Source organism: Pipra filicauda, unplaced genomic scaffold (assembly GCF_003945595.2).
Source record: "Pipra filicauda isolate LSUMZ 115617 unplaced genomic scaffold, ASM394559v2 scaffold274_size1021923_pilon, whole genome shotgun sequence".
Taxonomy (NCBI): domain Eukaryota; kingdom Metazoa; phylum Chordata; class Aves; order Passeriformes; family Pipridae; genus Pipra; species Pipra filicauda.
In genome coordinates this window covers 467,676-485,850 of record NW_024104392.1, presented here as the reverse complement: position 1 = coordinate 485,850, position 18,175 = coordinate 467,676, and the positions used below count along the sequence as shown (strand labels likewise).

General features: G+C 41.1%; 1 protein-coding gene and 1 long non-coding RNA gene across 7 annotated transcripts in view; one reads left to right on the top strand and one right to left on the bottom strand.

The window, feature by feature from the left end:
* The window catches only part of DACH2 (dachshund family transcription factor 2), a 248,669-nt gene extending 239,306 nt beyond the window's left edge, over nucleotides 1–9,363 (top strand). For 2 of the 4 annotated variants that reach the window (XM_027737462.2, XM_027737461.2), the window contains exons 11-12: nucleotides 7–72; nucleotides 8,481–9,363. In XM_027737462.2, coding sequence (XP_027593263.1) covers nucleotides 7–72; nucleotides 8,481–8,518 — 104 coding nt within the window. In that variant the 3' untranslated portion in view covers nucleotides 8,519–9,363. Of the gene's footprint in view, nucleotides 1–6; nucleotides 112–8,480 lie in introns of all 4 variants that reach the window. The other 2 variants (XM_039382589.1, XM_039382588.1) reach the window with 1 other exon arrangement.
* A 4,019-nt stretch (nucleotides 9,364–13,382) lies between these two features.
* Nucleotides 13,383–18,175, bottom strand: part of LOC113996436 — a 135,754-nt gene continuing 130,961 nt past the window's right edge. For all 3 annotated transcript variants that reach the window (XR_005564007.1, XR_005564006.1, XR_005564005.1), the window contains exons 3-4: nucleotides 16,050–16,122; nucleotides 13,383–13,686 (exon numbers count right to left, since the gene is read on the bottom strand). This is a non-coding gene — a long non-coding RNA (uncharacterized LOC113996436). The remainder of the gene's footprint in view (nucleotides 13,687–16,049; nucleotides 16,123–18,175) is intronic.

The following is an 18,175-nucleotide window of genomic DNA, read 5'->3' as shown; positions in this document are numbered from 1 at the left end:
TTTCAGATGCTGGAATCCCAGATATGGAAATAGAACACAACGGAACCCAACATGACAGTGCAGCAATGCAAGGTGCAGTATGTACCACAGCCCCTCACCTACCTGGTTGTGGTGAGCCACAGTAAAAATTAAATGTGTTGCAGAATCGTTTTTGTATCTGTTTTTCTGCTTTAAGATAAATGTGAATTATACAACTTCAGTTTGCTTTCCTGTTTGATATAGAAAACTGTGTAAGATCAGTACTTAACAAGACCAGAAATCAACTTTGTTTAAGTACAGGTGTGAGAACCTCATATTTATCTATCAGATATATGCTCTTAGTTCAAAAGGGGGGTTACATTTGATGTGTCTTTTTAAAATACTTCACTTGATCCTACCTATCAAGATCACAAGTGTTTTCAGAAAATACATGAAGTGTAGGTGAAGAAAGAAAGCCATGTTCACTTTCTAAGTTAACCAGTGCTCCTTTTTCCTCACTGTTCAGCACCAACATGCACTGTCTGAGTGCTTCCCAAAGAGTAATACATGTGTCGTGGTGTAAGGAGTTGTCTCATCATCCTTTGGGGGACCTGAGCTATCAGAGTCCTAAGGGATTTTCCCAGTACCATTGGAAGCCTGTTTGAGCCACACAGTCACCTGTGATAAAATTTGGTCTGAGCAATTACTGAAATTCTGTAACTTTAGAGAAAGTCCAGTTTGTAGAGTTGCTTTTCTGTAAAACCAGCCTTTTTCTCCCTTCAGTCCTGTGCCATATTCATTCCAGACCATTCAGTTCTGTGCTGGCTGCTGCCTCTTTCAGTATATCTGCTTGTTCTAGGAGCAATTCCACCCTTTTTACGGCATCATGTAATGGCAATGTGCAAAAATACCGTGTGCTGAGGTAACTAAAGACGGTCCCTTCTGTGCAGACAGAAGAAGGGCTGCAGTGCAGTTACAGACACAGACCTCACTTGAGCATTTCTCAACTGGTGAAGGCTTGACTTCACATACCTCTGGTGTGCATCTGTCGTCCATCTGTCATCCGTACAGGAAAGCTTTCAAATATTTTTACTGTTGTCTCTTTTTTGTGATTTTAGGTTCATATGCTCTGTATTACAGAGAAGGAGAATCACAGCTTTATTGTAAAGCCTATATATACATATAACATATGTGTGTGTATATATATATATGTACACAGATGATTAGAGTTGTGCTCTAAATTTTGCAATTGGAAAATTGCTGCTGCCAGAGATAGTCTAAATGTTGGATAAGCAGTTGGGACACATGTGTTTAAATTTGACAGGCAAAATGTTCTTGTTTCTGCTCTATTCATGATACCTGCTGGAATGAGTGCTCAGTGCTCTTCCAAAACAATTCTGAGAGTCAAAGGTACATCTGGGCAGACTCTTGTAAAGAAAAGAAAGGTAATTTCAGTTTTCAGTTGAAGAAAAAAAATTACACTTGGCTCAAATGTGTCTTCACATCAAAAATGATTAAAAATACTGTGAGGAAAGTGATGCATAGCCAATTCCAACAACCATTTACTTAAAGGAATTAAGAGAACTCTCTTATATTACCTTTAGTAGTTTATTAATACACAGAAAAATGTTGTGATTTTACCATTTTTATTTCAGGTTGTTTTGGGGGATTTTTTTCCCCCCCTTTTCTTTTAATCTGATCCCAACAACATCATTCTTTAGTTGTAACAGGCTTTGGCTCATGAAGTGTTTGTTCAGGTTAAACGCCTGGCCAGAGGGACAGCTGTGTATCCACAGTGTTCAGTGCCTGTGGGCTCAGGGCATGACCTGTGCAGTGGGAGCTGCAGCCCTGTCCCATGGCCCTCCATAGCAAAGCCTCCCTTCCCTTCCTTTCCCACCATAGGGACTGGCAGCTCCAGTGGTCTGACCTCTCTGCTCATATGGAAACGTGGGGAGCAGCTGAGCCAGTTGGTCAGTACACATCTCAGCTGATAAAAGTGTTTCTGAAGAGCTCCCGGTAGAGCTTGTTTAGATTTCAAAGTGTTTCTGTCCTGTAGCACCGTCTCTTTCATTTTTTTTTTTTAATGCTGATACTGTAATAACTTTTTATTCTCTTTCCCTTTGATTCCCATTTGTGTTCCTGACAGCTACTATTGCACTGCCAGCTTTAACAATTCGAGCACACTCCCTCATTGCCCCTTCATTTACCACCTTTGTTTTTCGGGCCCTGGGAGGAGGAAGGGTCAAAACACATGTCCCTAATACAAAGCTGCTTCCAAGCTTCCAAAATCTCTCTCTACTGCACAGAAAAAGGCTTTAGCATCAATGCAGACCTTTCTTTTTCTGTTGTCAATAGCTCTGCTGGACAGAAATCTATCATTCACACGGTGCCTTTCCTTTGAAATTCAATTAGTTCCACTGCCAGTAGCTCCTTAAGACGGTTTAAAGGAAAATTACAGAACTACTGCACAGCCACCTTTCACAGTGATTAAGTCATATCATATTTTATGCTCATTTCTTAAAATGATTTTATTAACACAAGCTGTTCATGTACTGCATTTCTGATCTGCATTATAAATCTTTTCCATTCAGTTGACTCATTTTCTCTCTGCTTTGTATATTAATTGAACGGAAATTTCACGCAGATGAGACTTGAAACTTTTCTGTACTTTACAGTCTGATACCTCCACCCTCCATATACTGAATCTTCTAGTTCAGAACTTGATCTGGGAGGTTTTTAGCTGACAGAACAGCAGTAGTTGCAGTGGTCATGAAACTCCTGCAGAGTAGGAGCGGGTGATGAGCACACAGACACCCTCCTGCTCCCCTTGCATCGCTCACTCGTGGGCCAGCACGATAGCACATCAAGCATTTTATCAACCAGTCTCCCTTTCACATAAAATAAACATACTGGATGTCATTAAGTGCACCTTCAGATCAATGATTTTTGCAAATGACATTCAAGTACCATTCGAGTAGTGCATTTTTGCTGATAAAAGCAAATTAAATTAGCACAACTACAAGTGTGCTGATAAAAACTAAAACCGAACAGCAGCACCATTAGCTAACAAAGTAATATTTTCTCTTTACTGCTTTCTGCCATTTAGTTATTATCCTATTGGAAATCTAATTATAATCCTTTTACTCCCTAGTCAAACTTCACAGTTTTTGCAAGCTTAGCACTGACAAGTGATTTCATTACATTTGATTGCCCGCGCCCAGATTGACTTAACTTCACTCCGAGACCTAAAAGCCCTCTCAGTTTCTCAGATTCCCTGTTTGCACATTACAGCAACAGCTCCTTTAATTAATTAGCATGAACAGCAGTAACATGAACTGCTGAACAGAAAATAACATCATTTTATGATCGCAGGGAGACTTCTCCTTTTGCATGTTTATACCTTAGTTAACTTTTGTATTACGATATTTCATTGTTAGGGGATATTGGAACAATCAGCAGAGCAATGTTAGCTTAAAATCTTAAAAATTAGATGTTACTGTAATACTTGATGATAACAATTTACAAAAAAATAAAATCCTCTGCATTTCAAGAAGGAGGCAGCAGCACAGGCAAGACAGGTGAGGTGAGAACATGGTTCACTGTACCTGCAACAGGAGACGACTCAGGGCAGGTGCTGCTGCTGCTTTTTTTTTGTGAAATAATCTGGCAGAGATTTGGCACAAAACCTCTCAGTTACTAAAAAGTGAGTAACTTTTTATTTTTGGATTTTTGGAACTTATTTGGGGTTTTATAATGAAGAAAACTGTGCCATATTTTTTCAATATTCTGATCCAGCCACTCAGTTTATAAATCCATCCTTCTTCGTTTGAGTCTTGGGTCTTTTCTTCTTCCTCCTGCCCAAGCTGGGCTCTGTCCCTGGTGCATGTCCTGCTCTGGATGCTCTGTGTTATTAAACCCTTAGTAGTTACCTTGTGCAGTGTTTCTAGAAGAACTCTTCTCAAGTTCCTACGCAGCTACCAGACTGTGACACCCGTGCACACAGCAGCCAGTGTGGCTGAGAGCTGCTCTTCTGCTCCCCAAGAGCAGGGCCCTGTTCAGTGAGGAGCCATGAGGTGCCTGCCCTGGCTGAGTCATTTTAGTCTCAGTGCTGTTTTTCCTTTTGGCACACAGTGTTGTTCTGGGTGTCTCTCTCTGTGTAAGCCTGTACACACAAACATACGAGGGAGGGCGCTGAGATTTTGTGATTTACATGAAACAGAAGGTGGGTAAAGGTTTCCCCAGAAGACCACTGAGCGTGGAGATCTGGACCTGTCTGTCCTTACAAAGGGCTAAAACATTTATTCAGTAATTCAGTGTCTGTTTGCTTGAATATTTGCTGAGCAGGAACCACTAACCACTGTTACCTCCCTGTCTGCTCAAACTGACTGTGGCAATCCAGCATCTGCATGGTCTGTGCTCAGTGAGCTTGTCCTTGGCTGTTGTTACTTACTGGAAATCCTGTTTTTAGTACAAGTGTTTTCATCTCTGTTAATGTTCATCTCTGTTAATGTTAGGGTAGTCCTAAGCACAGAATAAGTGAGGAAGAAAACTTAAACCAGCAGGTCTGTGAGTGAGCTGCACTGGAGGGTCAGGCAAGCGTGCTCCTGCCTGTAGGGAGGAGATGTCCAGGCAGCACTGGACATCAGAGTGCACATCAGCAGGGGTGGAAAGAGGCCATAGGGAAGTGTGAGGGGTTAAAAGAAAGCAAACCAAAGTTGTTTAGTACTGCTGCAGAAGCACCATTTATTGTCCAGGTTCTTCCATGGGTCTGGAGGAAGCCATGCCCTGCTCAACGTGTGTTACTTTTGGATGCTCAGTTTGGACAATACTTGCAGATAAAAGGAAGGGAGAAGTTCTACTGGACAACTAATAAGCAGGCAAAGAAGTCAGTTTTCCTGTTGTCATTCAGCTGAGTGACCAGCCCAAATCCATGAGAACTGGCTGCAAGCCAGGTCTTTTTTTTATCGTGGTAGTGAAGGGATCCTTTGCTGTGGCCCTTACCCACTAGCAGAGGCCTGGATGCAGCCTCCTTCCAGGCAGGCAGGACTCCTGTCTGCTAAGAGGGTTAGGGAAAGAGGGTTTTCTGAGGGCTGTGATCCACAGTAGAACCAAACTGTTCTCTCATTTTTTCTTTTTCTTTCTGCAAAATGAGAGACTGGTTCAAACTAATTAGCCCCAGGTTTGCAAGTTAATTTATTGTTATTTCCCACGTGTTGCTGCATCCAGAGCTGGGCTTGGCTCTGATCTAACTGAGGTGCTGTTCACACAGCCTGGCAAGGGTGGAGAGATCAACTCCTGTCCTGTAGGATACTTGTGTTGTCCTGTCAGACTCTTGGATCCAGCCCCTCCAGCAGGAGTTGTGCAAAGGCTCTGAGAGTGCATTGTCTGGCACAGGGCTGCCTTCTCCCCTTCTCTGGCTACAGAAACTGCCGGGTCCCAGCTCCACCTGCCCTGTTTTCCAGCTCTCTCCCAGCTCCTCCTCCAGCTCAGTTGGCAAAGTGGCATTTCCAGTTTATTATTTCATTTCTACAACCTGTAGTGCTGGGGTGTATTTTATAAACAGTTACTGATACAACACATTTATCCTGGTTTTCTCATTACGAAGCAGATCCCAAATTTCCTCCTTTTACCAATTTACAGTGTGCCACAGTTACCTGGCAATCCCAGGGTGTAGCTGTGGTGCATTGCTCCCCAACCTGGACTGGGTTTGCACACCAGCATTGCCAGGGCACACTGGGAGGGTACACAGTTTTGGTTTTAAAGTAGTTTTATTGAAATACAGCCGAATTCTCAACTTTAAATAGAGGTCTTACAACCAGAGCCTCAAAAAGGATTCAGAAAATTAGGAGATGTTGAATAGGCTGAAAAAAGAAAACAAAATAAACGTGAATAAATATGCAGGTGATGATTATTGCCTTTGGATTTGTCTGTTATACACACATTAAAGCCTTGAACGATGATATTGTGGCTAAAAAGAGTGCAAGAGCTGAATATACCCTGGACTAACAACTCAGGGAAGAGAACGCCATCCTGAGGGAAAATTCCAGTAATTATTAACACAGGCTCTGGCTCACCAAGGAACTCTGAGATCTTTACTTGTCTTACACATTGTGAAGGGGAAAAAAATCCCTTCTAAATGTCTTGCTTATTAAGCCAGTCATGCATTGCTCTGTAGGCTGTAAAGCAGTGTAACATGCACAGGGGGCTCATAAGCATATTTAGTGTTAGGGAATATCATTTATACAGTTTTTATATTGTCAGTATTACCCCTGGAGAATGAGATTAGGCTTTAAACTACTGTAAATCTACGCTTTTGCTCACCTTTGTATAATTTCGGTTTTTAATAGAATGAAGCCCACATAAATGAATATTTGATTAAGGGATAAACCTTATAAAAGAATACGTTTATTGCACACAGATTTATTCAAATCTTTGCTATATAATACAGTAAAATGCTATAAAATGGTCTGTAGCTTGCAGTCAGCTGCACTGAGGAGATGGTGAATATTCTCCAGAAAAGATTAATTTGACAACATCACATTGTCTTTCCTGTGTAAGTGGGGGCACAGCTGCTCCCAACACGTTAATTCCTCAGAGGTGGTTGCTGTGTGACGTGGTTAATGCCATGGAGTTCAGTTTATTGCACAGCAACAAAAAAGTGTTTTAATTTCTGGAGAATAATTGAGAGCGTTGTAAAAAAGGAAATATTTAACTGTGCACTTTCTGTTCACTGATCACTGACATCCCCTGGGTGGCTGCACTGGGCTTGAGCTGTGGCATTTACTTTGTCTCTTACAGGTATTCCAGATACCTCTGTTGAACTTTCCTAGAGAATTGAAGGAAATTGGAAGGATATATGGAAACCTGTTCTGAAATTTAGTCAGTCCTTCAGCACTCAGTACCCTCAGTGTCCACCTCTCACCTTAGCTAGAAAAATATTTTTTAAAATATAACAGAAATATCAAGAACAGCCTGCACTGGGAAGGTGTCAAGTGCAGCTTCTTAATGATCACAAGGAGAGAAATTAAAAACAAACCCCACAGTATCCAATACTTGCATTTCTGCTCACCCCCTCCCCAGGCTTCCGTATTTCCCCCACTAAGTTTAAGACAATAATTTTCATCAGCCAAAGACTTAAAGCAAATTAATTTGAGTCAGTTCTTTGGAGGTTCCCATGCTCCCAAATGTTCCTCTGGAGCTGTTATGTCCCTGGCTCTTCCGATCTTTATTTGTGCTTACGTCCAAAATACATATTAAATCATCTTGGTTTGGAGAGTCTGAGCCTCCTTAAAACCACGAAACATTCAATTACTAATTAGCTGTTTCCTGTTCCTAATGAAGTGAACATGTCGGATTTGGATTAAAATTCAGCTACTGCTCTCCTCTGTTTATGGTTCCAGATGTTTTTGTTTTATCTAGGAGGTTACTTTGACAGCTACTGCTAAATGATAAATCACTCATATTATAGCTGAAATGCATTTTGAAATTGAAATGTGGCAAACTTGGAGATTGCTCCGAGGATCAGTGTCAGTTAGCAGGTCAATACTTCCTCGATCCTTAGGAGTGTTCAGTATTGGCATATGTAAAACAGTAATGGGAGAGATGTCAACATTATACAAAATGCTTCTCCATATTATCATTTTGCTATCATCTTCCAGATCAGTACTTGCAGATTTAGCTGGGTGGATTCATGATTCATTGTATAATGAACAGGAATATGGATTCTTGTTAGCTTCAGTTTCTGTGGGCATTTCAATATTTATTTTTTTTCTCTGGGCTTGAAGTTGCTTAATGTGAAAAATCACAGTTGATAGGTAATATAAGTAGGAATATATTTATGAAGGAAATAAGTGTTTTTCTACTTCATTCTCTAAATAAAGAAATAGAATTTGAAACGAAACGTGGTGGTTTGTGAATGAAAGAACAGTTTTCTAAGAACAGATCTCGATTTACATTTTCTTAAAGCACTGCAGTTTTGGTTTAACACCCTGTTCCCTGGCAGGTTCTGTGCATGTGATAAGGGTCTGTTGTGAAGCTGGTGCCATGTTACTCGCTCTGTCCTAGGGAGGAAGGCAATCCAACACGGGCTGCCTTCTGGAAAAAAAAGGAGGAAAATGAGTGTTCAGTTAAAAGCAAAAGCCATAAAGGGAGAAAATCCAAATCAAGGTATTTAGAGCCTGCAGTCAGCAGCTGCTGACTGGAAAACACCATGAAAAGCAGGGCTGGTGGGTCCTGGGCCCAGCTCAGTACCCACACCTGCCCCTGAGCTGGGAGGTGACCAGTGCCCTGAGGCAGCTCATTTCTCTGCCAAACATTCATTTCTTGAGGGCTTGGCTGGGTTTTGTCACCCAGCGCCTCCTTTTCCTGTATAAAACATGCTCACATGATGGAGAGTTTATATCATTTATAGATCTGATCATCTGGCTTGAACTAAAAAGAGGTCCACAAACGAGTGAGGAAGCCACCAAAGTGTCAGTTAATTATAAAATGTTTTAACTGTGTCATTTTTTTTTCCCCTCCAGAAAACAGAACATACATCAAACCGACCATCATGTACTGAAGGAACCACCTACTGTTGAAAAATGTATAATGACCACTATCTGAAGACTATATAGTTCCTGAGAAATGTCCCTTCCAACCTTTGATGCCTTCAGTACTGTGTGAGGAACAGGATTTGTAGCATGAAACTTGAAGGACAATTCCAAGCAATTTACTGTTGCTGCATTGAAAAACTGCCGTATTAAGACATCCTGAGACTTTTTACAAGCTTACCATACCAAACCAAGCCTGTTACAACAGATCATTTTTAGGTCCCCGGAGATAGAAAGGAGTTTTAGTATTTTTAAGCACATACAGGAATTATTCCCCCTCCCCAGCCCATCCCAAAAAGAACTTTTTTTTTTTTTCCTTAGGAGGTGGCTATTACTGGATAGCAAAGGCACAATGATTTTAAGCCACACCGGTCCTGCACTGGCTGTACATCAAACAAGTCCAGTTTATCACTGAAACTGTTCAACATGGAGCTGTTTCGATTGTGTTTATAAATTAAGCTTTGTTTACTGAAGCAGATACTCGATATATATTACGTTTTAAAAAGAAATGTGTGTACATTTTTTAAAAGAACGATGTAAAAATTGTCCTTTCATTAGATGACCAATTCAAAAGTGTGAGCTAAACCCTAATAGCTGACGTAATATGAGGATTATAATTGATGCTTTTTTTTTTAATGCTCAGTTCAGCTTGGCTTTTGGTCTTTTAAGATGGAAAAATGAATATGCAGTAGAGTGTTAGATAATGGAAACTTTTAAGTATGGTTTCTCTGTTGTACCATATTAAGTTAAAGTACACATTCTTTGTTAAAAATGTTCTTGCTAAAAATACAGTATTAAAAAGTTTTTTGTTTGACTTTGGAAATCTTTTAAGATTTTTTTTTTTTGGACTGTGAATTCCCATAGTAACTGTACTAATGCAAACCAGTATTTTGCACTATTAAAAATACTTGAAGAAATGACTTAATAAAGAGGGTGGGTTGGTATTAAACATTTTCCTAATAATTATTGTATGTTCCAAATTCTGAACTTTGCAACTGAAACATTCCCTTCTCAAAACATGGGACTGAAAGGTGATTTGAGTCAGGTGGAATTTAAGTGATCACCTGTTCCCTCTTTACTTTCATCCCTGGGTCAAAGGCACAATGCTTATTTACTTAAAAACTCCATGTTTACACACACATGCCCTGAATTAAATCACTGTCACTTAAAAACAAAAAGGACCTTTAAATAGAGTGATAGGGTATCTATTCCCTGTGATTATGTTTATTCCTGTCTACATCTATATGTATAATTTTCAAAATTTCTTTTATTTTTGGCACTACATTTTTTTCTCGTTAGCAGACTTCTGCAGTCAGACTGTGCTCTGTGACACAGCAGAATAGAATCACCTGATTTTTTTTTTTGTTCCTAAAAGAAATCTTTTAGCTTAACCAGTGTCAGTTCAAGAAAATATTAGCCTCTGTTTTACCGGTGATAAAAGGACTTATCAGAATATTCTTTCAGTGTACAGAATTGGTTTGTTCCCTAGTAATTTTATAGCAGGTGTTCTAATAACTGCATTAATCACTCTGCCATTGATCAAACAATCAAAACTTGAATAATGCAAAGAAACAGGAGGATTAAGAATTGTGAGTCCTCCTGACCCTTAATAAAAGCTTGTGTGTGACTAAAACACTGCAGCACCCGAACTTGAATCCACCTTTGAATATATATTAATTTTAGTTTCAATTCCATTGTGATTCTCTGAAGTGAGGGTTGGACCTTATGTCTAAATCTTACCTTTTACAAAGGAGTTGAAACAGTCGTTGGGATGCTGCAGCGTTTCTGACTGATGGTGCTGGTAGTGCTCCTGAGAAGGGAGATCTTTGCTGCATTATCCAGTATCGTGAGTTTAGAAAGACTTAAAGTAACTAAATAGTTCATTCTTTAAAATACCAGCATTTTTGCACTTTTCCTTAATCTCCATAAAGGCAGTTTGAGCACTTTTTTCCTCAGTGGCTGATGTACACATTACAGGAGGCAGCATTGAAAGCCTATGTTGATTTCTGCTTTGCCCATCCCAGACTAGTTTTAAACATCAAAGTACTGACAAATAAGGTTTAGGAGACTCATGAACTTGAGAGACTGAATGTGTCCAGTCCTTACTAGGGGGCTCCTGATAAGTATTGGCAGACCAAAGCACTGAGGTTTTTGGTGTCAGTTCAGCCTAAGGAGCACAGTCTGACGAGCACTTTCTGTGGAAGGAACATGTTAAAGCCATCCCGGGGTGGAGCAGGGCAGGAGGCACTTCAGCCTTCAACACCACACTCCTCCTCACCTGAGGCCATGAGCTGAACAGCCCCAGCTGCTGCAGTGCTGGTACCCAGGGAGGGCCAGGAGCTCTGGGAGGGTTTGGCTTTTGGGTTTGTTTTTGGATGTGGAGCAGAGGGACACTGACAGCCCATCTTCTGCAGGGTGTGGGCTGCTGGGGGGGTGTTTGCAGCCTGGGGGGCACTGCCAAGGTCGGGGTGCAGCACCCACAGCCCCTCTGCATCTGCCTCTGACAGCTCTGGGTCCCTACAAAGCATCGCCTTCTGTGGGAATGGCCTTTGGAATGGCTCGGTGCCAGCAGAGCTGGTGGTGGCTGGACACAAGGTGATCTTGGCTAAACACAGGCAGGTTAATGGCCACTATTGCAGCCCTGTTGTGAATCCTGTGTAATGCAAACTGCTGCCACAATAAACCCCAGCAGGATCAATAGTGACCAATCTCCACGTGAATCGTGGATCTATAGCAGTGCCCAGCGAGAACACTCTCCTTTGGAAATGCAGGCTGTGCATTAAAACCTGAGCTGCTCTAAGTAATTGCTACCTGCAAGTAAGTGGCCCATTAATAAATGTATTTACTGACGATTTTTGGTACCGTGACAAAATGTGGGCTAACCTGAATTGTTGCAAATTTCCCTCACGTCCTCAGATGATCTCCACAGCCACTCCTGTGCCTGTGCACAGACTGATCCCTAAATACACACGGGACAATTCCCAGCCTGGTCTTGGATCTGTTACATTTGGCAACGATGCTGATGGAGGCACTTCCCACTTTCCTACTGCTGCTTCCAGCTGCGGTCCTGCAGCGTCCACCCGCACTGCTGTCCTTGCTGGGATGGGGTGAGGAGGGACAGAGACTGAAAGGAATTCAGAGAGGGTTTTTTTTTAAGCCAGGTCATGTGCTCTCATAGTTTTTAGCACATACTACAAATGTTTAGGCACTTCTAAAATCACTGTTAATAAGCAGTTTGACTTTAGGTCTGTCTGCAAATAGGGACGTCTTTGATGAATTGAAGATGGGATGGAGAGGGAGGGGGAAAAAAGTATTTTTATAATGATGTATTTATAGATGGGTAATGATTTGCTCCTGCTTTATATTTGTACATCAAAGAAATCAATTGAAAAGAACCAATTCAGTGCCAGCACAGCACAAATGCTGCAGCTTGCAGCCACCCTTGCCATTAGACCTGAACCTGTTCAGATCTTCTGTTGGAACAGAGCATCCTTTGCAAGAATGTTTGGGTGTGGGAATCTAAGGCAGGGAAAAAGTGCTTTTTGGAGCTCATTTTATTAAAATACTGTCATTATTCTGAGTTCCAGTTAAAAGTACAGTAAGGTTTTACTACATCTTCATTTTATGATTCTGTTGACATAAAGCAAATACAAAGCCATATATTAAGATTTTCTTATGATAACTGATACTTTACAAATTGGATGCTTTATAATAGTTACACTCTTTTAAAAAGTACATTTGGCCTTGCATGTTTGAAAATGCATGCACAGCTTTTTCAAAAACTGCACTGAAATGTGTATTCCCTGGGCAGCAGTGAACATCCTTTCACCATCTACCAGTTCTTTGGCTGTCTCCAAGAGGGGTTAGTTGTGGGAGGAAAAGAGAGTTTTGCTGTCTGAGATGTAATTTCTCACTTTTCAGAGCTCAAAGCTCCCCACAGGAATTCCCTGGCTGGTGTTTCCACCACACGAGCTCCAAGAGCAACCCAGCTCTGACAACTCAGCTGGGACAGCACCTTGTTTAAGGTCATTATCTTTAAAACAACAATTTTACATGGGTGATAGATAGATAGATAGATAGATAGACAGACATATGTACACACCTGCTGCTCCTGGTAAACAGCAAGTGCCCACTATTCTGGAATAAGTTTTGGCTGGTCAGAGGGAAGATGGAGATTAACCAGCCAGAGAAGTGACATGTTCATATTGAACTATACAAAATCAGTCCAGCTCTAATTAATCATTGTGTGCCTCAGTCAGCCCCTAGTGAGCCAGACATACTTATTTTTCACAAAAAAAAAGTCTAAAATAAGATAATGGAGAGAAACTCAGTAATTTTGAATTCTTAGGTGAAGACATGGTTTCATTATAACAAGGTTTGCCTCGCAGCTCCCTCATAATAAACATTGCAGTGCAATACACCTTATATTGAGGTTATTAAGAGTGTTTCTGCTGTAAAACAGCCTGATTTAAACACTGCATTAGCAGCTGAGTGTCACAGCATGTGGGTGTACCACAGCACCAGGGCACAGACTCCTTTGGGACAGTGCCAGAACTGTGGTAAAGAACTGTTTGGGGTCACAGTGCATTGCCCCCTGCCTTTGGAGGGCTGAATACAGCATGGAGTGCTCATTTTAGGATCTGGGCTTTGCCTGAAGCTTTAATCTTGTTACCCAAAGCCACATGCCCAAAATGAATTGCTCCCCCCTCCCACCAAAGTGGCCAAATAGAAAGGAAAAACCATTGGCATTAAATGAAACAAGATGAATGAGCTAAAAAGAGAGCAAAGAATAAACAGGAATGAAAAATAAGCCTGAATTCGCTCCAGTGCCAGTAGGATTTGGCATTTAACTTTAATCATATGTTTCATTCTATATCAGGAAGAAATACCTGTTTGCTGTTTCCCCTGACAATTCCTGCCATTAGCTGAAAGTCTGTTTATTCCCAGAGCTGTGCTGCCATCAGTTGATGATGCTGGGGCACTTACAGAGAGGTTTTGGCAGGAAAAATCCTTTATCATTTGGAACATAATTATGAAACATAATATTGTTCTTTGTACATCAGTCCAAAGCAATTCCATACAAATTGTTGCATTCTCTTCCTGGGTGTCAGCTGGGGCAGGGGGGCAAACCACATTCCTAAAAGTAAGAAAGTAGAGTCAGAAAAGATGGTAACTTAAATAACAAGGAATAAACTTCCTATTAGACATTTTCTTAATAATTCTATAAAGCTGCTGAAGACAGAAATGGTACACAGAGATTTTTGGTGTCAGAGCAGTGCTTTGCATTTTATGTGATCATTTACACCTGTGCAAAGTAAGTGTGTGATGGCATCTGGCAGCTGATTTATTAACGTTTGACACCTGTATTACAATGTTGAAATGACTCTACAATGTGCAAAGCAGTGGAAAAGCCATTGATGCCTTTCATGGCTTTTTTCTGGTAGTTTAATACCAAGATTCCATTCCAAAGGAAAAAATTAATTCCTTGCTCCCTGACTGTAATTCTTTATTTCTTCTAGTATGTTATGGTCAGCTCATACTAACGTGGGGTGGGGTGGAGGGAAAGAATAAAGGAAGAAGAGAAAAGCAACTGTGTTTAATTCACAGCCCAGATTCAGAGGTGGTGGCTCTGACACCAAACCAAACCCAGTGCCTCAAGGAGCCATGGCAAAGTGAGAGCTCTGAGGAGAAACCCTGCAGGACTGAGGTTCCTGACTTAAAACAGAGCTGGTAAGTAAATTCCATATTTTTTGTAGTTATTAGTTTTTCAAATGAACAGAAACTTTCACCAAATGCAAGTTCTGTTTTCACTGAAATTGGTGTTGGCTTCTTCAAAGCAAATTATCAAGAAACTCCCAAGCCAGGGTATTTGTTTTGCACTGTTTGAAGGCAGACAGCAACACACTCTGATCAGAGTTGGTGTAGGAAGTGGTTGATCAGTTTAATACTTTCTGAAATGCAGTGGACTTCTCAGTTTTAGAATTCTTAAAATAGTTGCACCATTGAAAAAAAAAATCAATGTTAGCAATATCATCTCCATGCATAAAAAGTTACTGGAGCTCTGAGTTTACAAAAAGAGCCTTTTCCACCCCAGGAAATCAAGCCCAGTAAGAAGGATCATGGACACAGCAAAAGCACAGTCTAAATTAATGCTATACAATTTGTCAAGCATACTATTATTTGAAATGCAATTGCCAATGTTATGTGTTGACAGAATGTGATATCTTAATGAAAATAATAATATTGTTTGTTCCTCTGGTACCAGCCCAATTTCCAAAGAAAAAGCCTCTCTGATTTCACACATGGAAGTAGCTTTTCCAGCTAAAATAATGCAGCAGCCAGTGTAGCATGAATAAGTTAAGTATCTGTGAAGTTCATGGGCTGGTGAAGAGGGAGGACCAATTTGCCAAGCTGGGAATTACTGACAGACTGAATGACCCATGTCTAGTCCTGTCACGTTCCTTTACACATTGTAACACAGCCCAGCGGAACAGAACCTGGGAAAAATGACTTCAGCAGGAGATTGCAAGATTTTCAAGGTTACCAGTGTTGCATTGTCACAGGGGCCACATTTCCTGGATCACTTGGAGTGGCCTTTTTTTGGCACCCATTGATAAGGCAGAGACCTTTGCCATCACTCAGAATTAAACTCTCCCATATTTACCAGTGTTTGTCTCTTGGTCTACACCACCAGTCTCCTAATGCTCATTGACACTGCCCTCCCTGTGTTTCACCTGCAGGTCCTGCCTTGGAGCAGCCAATTTTCGTGAGGGGAGAGAGACAATGTTAAAGGTAACTCAAAGGACAACAAAATTAGTTACTTTGAAGAAGAAGATAAAGCAGGTCATTTTACTTCCTCAGCATCACAGCTTTATCTGAGGGGAGACCAGAAACCAACCCAAATGTTCATTTTATGTAGCTTGTATCCAGTAAGGGTAGCAAGGGGGAATCATCTGCTCAGTCTCAGGGAAGGATTGATTTGCAAGGATAGCAGTTCTAATACAGTGCATCCCCATATACATAAGATTTTACTTATTTTCTTGCTGTGCTTCAGAAGCAGAGAACAACCAGGAATTACCACTAAAGGGTCCTATGTGCTCAGGCATTTTGGAATGGAGGACTGCAGGGTGATGAAGATAACATCAGCTGCTGCAAATGGGCCCGGGTGATTTTTGACTTAAGTTTTATTAGGAATTCGAACGTGACATCCCTTCCTGATGAACACATCCCCAGCCCATTAATGTCAATGAGAGTTATGCTTACATGGCACAGAGAGCAGATCTTTTCCTTGTGCTTGTCCAGGGTTCTGACACACAGCCCCGATCCTGGGCCTTACTCAAACAATGACAACTTAATGAGGATTTACTTTGTGCTCTAGACCTCTATAAAAGTAATTTTTAAATAGCATAATGGAATAATATTTACTCGACAGCCTTTGCATTGTTTATTCCCGAGTGTCTATCTTACAGTCTTGTAAGATAGAAATAAATATTTACTCACTCTTCATTCATGCAGTTTATTCTATGTAGAACTGTAGCCAGCTCTTTGCATCATGTTGCCTTTCAGCTGGATGCTATAAAGAAAGGAAATTAATTGTTGTTAAACTTAGGTATGTGATAAAAAGGAAAAAAAAGAGTTTGTGCTGGCTCCTGTCTGCATTTTACTACATTTTACAGCACGTGCCCCCTCCCACCCTGTCTCCTCTACCAGTGTGGGGGTGTGGATGTGCGTGTAAAAATCAGATTACCTCCAGCTCATTACTGTCCACTGACAGGGTCCCTCTGTAAAAACTTTTGATGAATAGTCAGCATCTCGTTCCTCAGTCATAAAAAACCCTAAGTTGCTTGAAATCATTATTCCAAATGGAAAAATTAATTGTAAATAACTGGAAGTCAATTAAGGCTGGGTTCTGCCGGGTAATGCAAATCTTTTATAGTTTTGTTTCAGTTAACTGCCTCATTAATGATTTATAGATGTGTATACAGCTGTGGGAACCATAGCATTATCTAATGCACTCAGAGAATAATTACATATGAAAAGAACTACGCAGCTCAAGGGAAAAACTCAGAAATTACTTACTGCCTTAACTTCAACCATATTAAGATGCAAAGCATTTAGAAGCCAACTGTGATGTTTTATCATATTCTTGAGGTTTTATACTCTTTTTAAAAAGGGAAAAATAATTCTCTCTAAAGAAATATTTGTATACTTCAGTATTACACAGTACGCAAAAATCAAGATGTCTCAAGTGAGAATGTCAGCATTTATTTATTATTTAAAAGCCTGAGTTATAAAACATTCCCATTCCCTTTGTGCATCTGCTATACAGGAATAAAAGACATTTCTACAGTTAAACAATTCATGGGCATATGCATATATCTCCCTGAATTACACAGAGCTAGGAGTAATTTTAGAAAGTCTTCCTTCTGGAGTCATTTTCCTGGATATACAAATCCATTGGTACTTGTTCTTTGGTGATGCCATTGTTTGAAGTTTTTGTAAAATATTCTTTTCACTCCTGAAACTGGTTTCTCATCTAGGAGGGCACTAAACCTGAAGTCTGCACGATTTGCTACTTATTTCTTAGAAATTCTAATCCAGTGATAAGCTGCCGTTGGACATTTGGAAGCACCATAGGGGATCCTTTGCTTTTAAGCCTGCTTTTCTTCCTTCTTAGAGCTGAGGGGGTCAGGGTCTTTCTCACCAGAACCTGCCCTGAAATTTCGATTACAGTTGGCTCTGTAACACTGCAGATCCTCAGCCCAAACCTTTGGCATTGCTGTGAGGGAATTCTCTGGGTTGTGGCTGTGGGAACAGGGCAGAAGAGCCGAGCGATTCCCCTCCGTTCGTGCTCTGCCCCCCCAAAATCATCTTCCACCTTCAGGCTGAGCAAAACCACCATCCCATACTTTTGTCCACAAAGTGACTCCAGGAAAATTCGAGTGTCTGTGTCCAGCTGCTGCTGGTTTGAGCTGTTCCAGCCCAGCCAAAGACCAGGGAGTGCACTGGGGGGGTCTCACAGCCGCCTCTTCTCCCACCACCGACACAACTCCCAGAACTTTCTTCCTCTTGCTCCTCTTTCACCATGTTCTTCAGGCCTCTGCTCCCAGCTCTCTTCTCCAGCCCAATGCTCTTGATTTGTTTGCTCAGTCAGGCATGAGTTGATCTGTCTGTGCTCCTGCTCACACGTCGTGTGATTTAGGGTAAGTGCCTTTTTTGCCATATATTTGGAAATATTAAAATCCTGGCCCAGTTGTCTGTTTGAACTATACAAGGCCAGAGGGAGACAAATAAAATTTTTTATTTTGTCTGCAGATGTTCAGCCTGTTACATAAAACCTACAGCTATCCTGTATCACTTATTCATTTCACAAATAACGTCAGCACGTTTCACCAGGTAGGAAAAAAAAGAAAAAAATCAGCCTGATGTTCTTTTGGTGGGAGGTGGAGTAGGGAAAGGACACCACAAACTCATTCCAGGTTTTCCCAGCAGCACTGAACCACAAACACTGCTTGGCCACCAGCCTGGTGCTCCTGGCCAAGTGGCTGTGGGATTAAATGGAGCACAGAAATGCTCAGTGTCCTGCTTGCTGTGCTGGAGAGCTGGTTCCATAGAGAGGGAGGCTC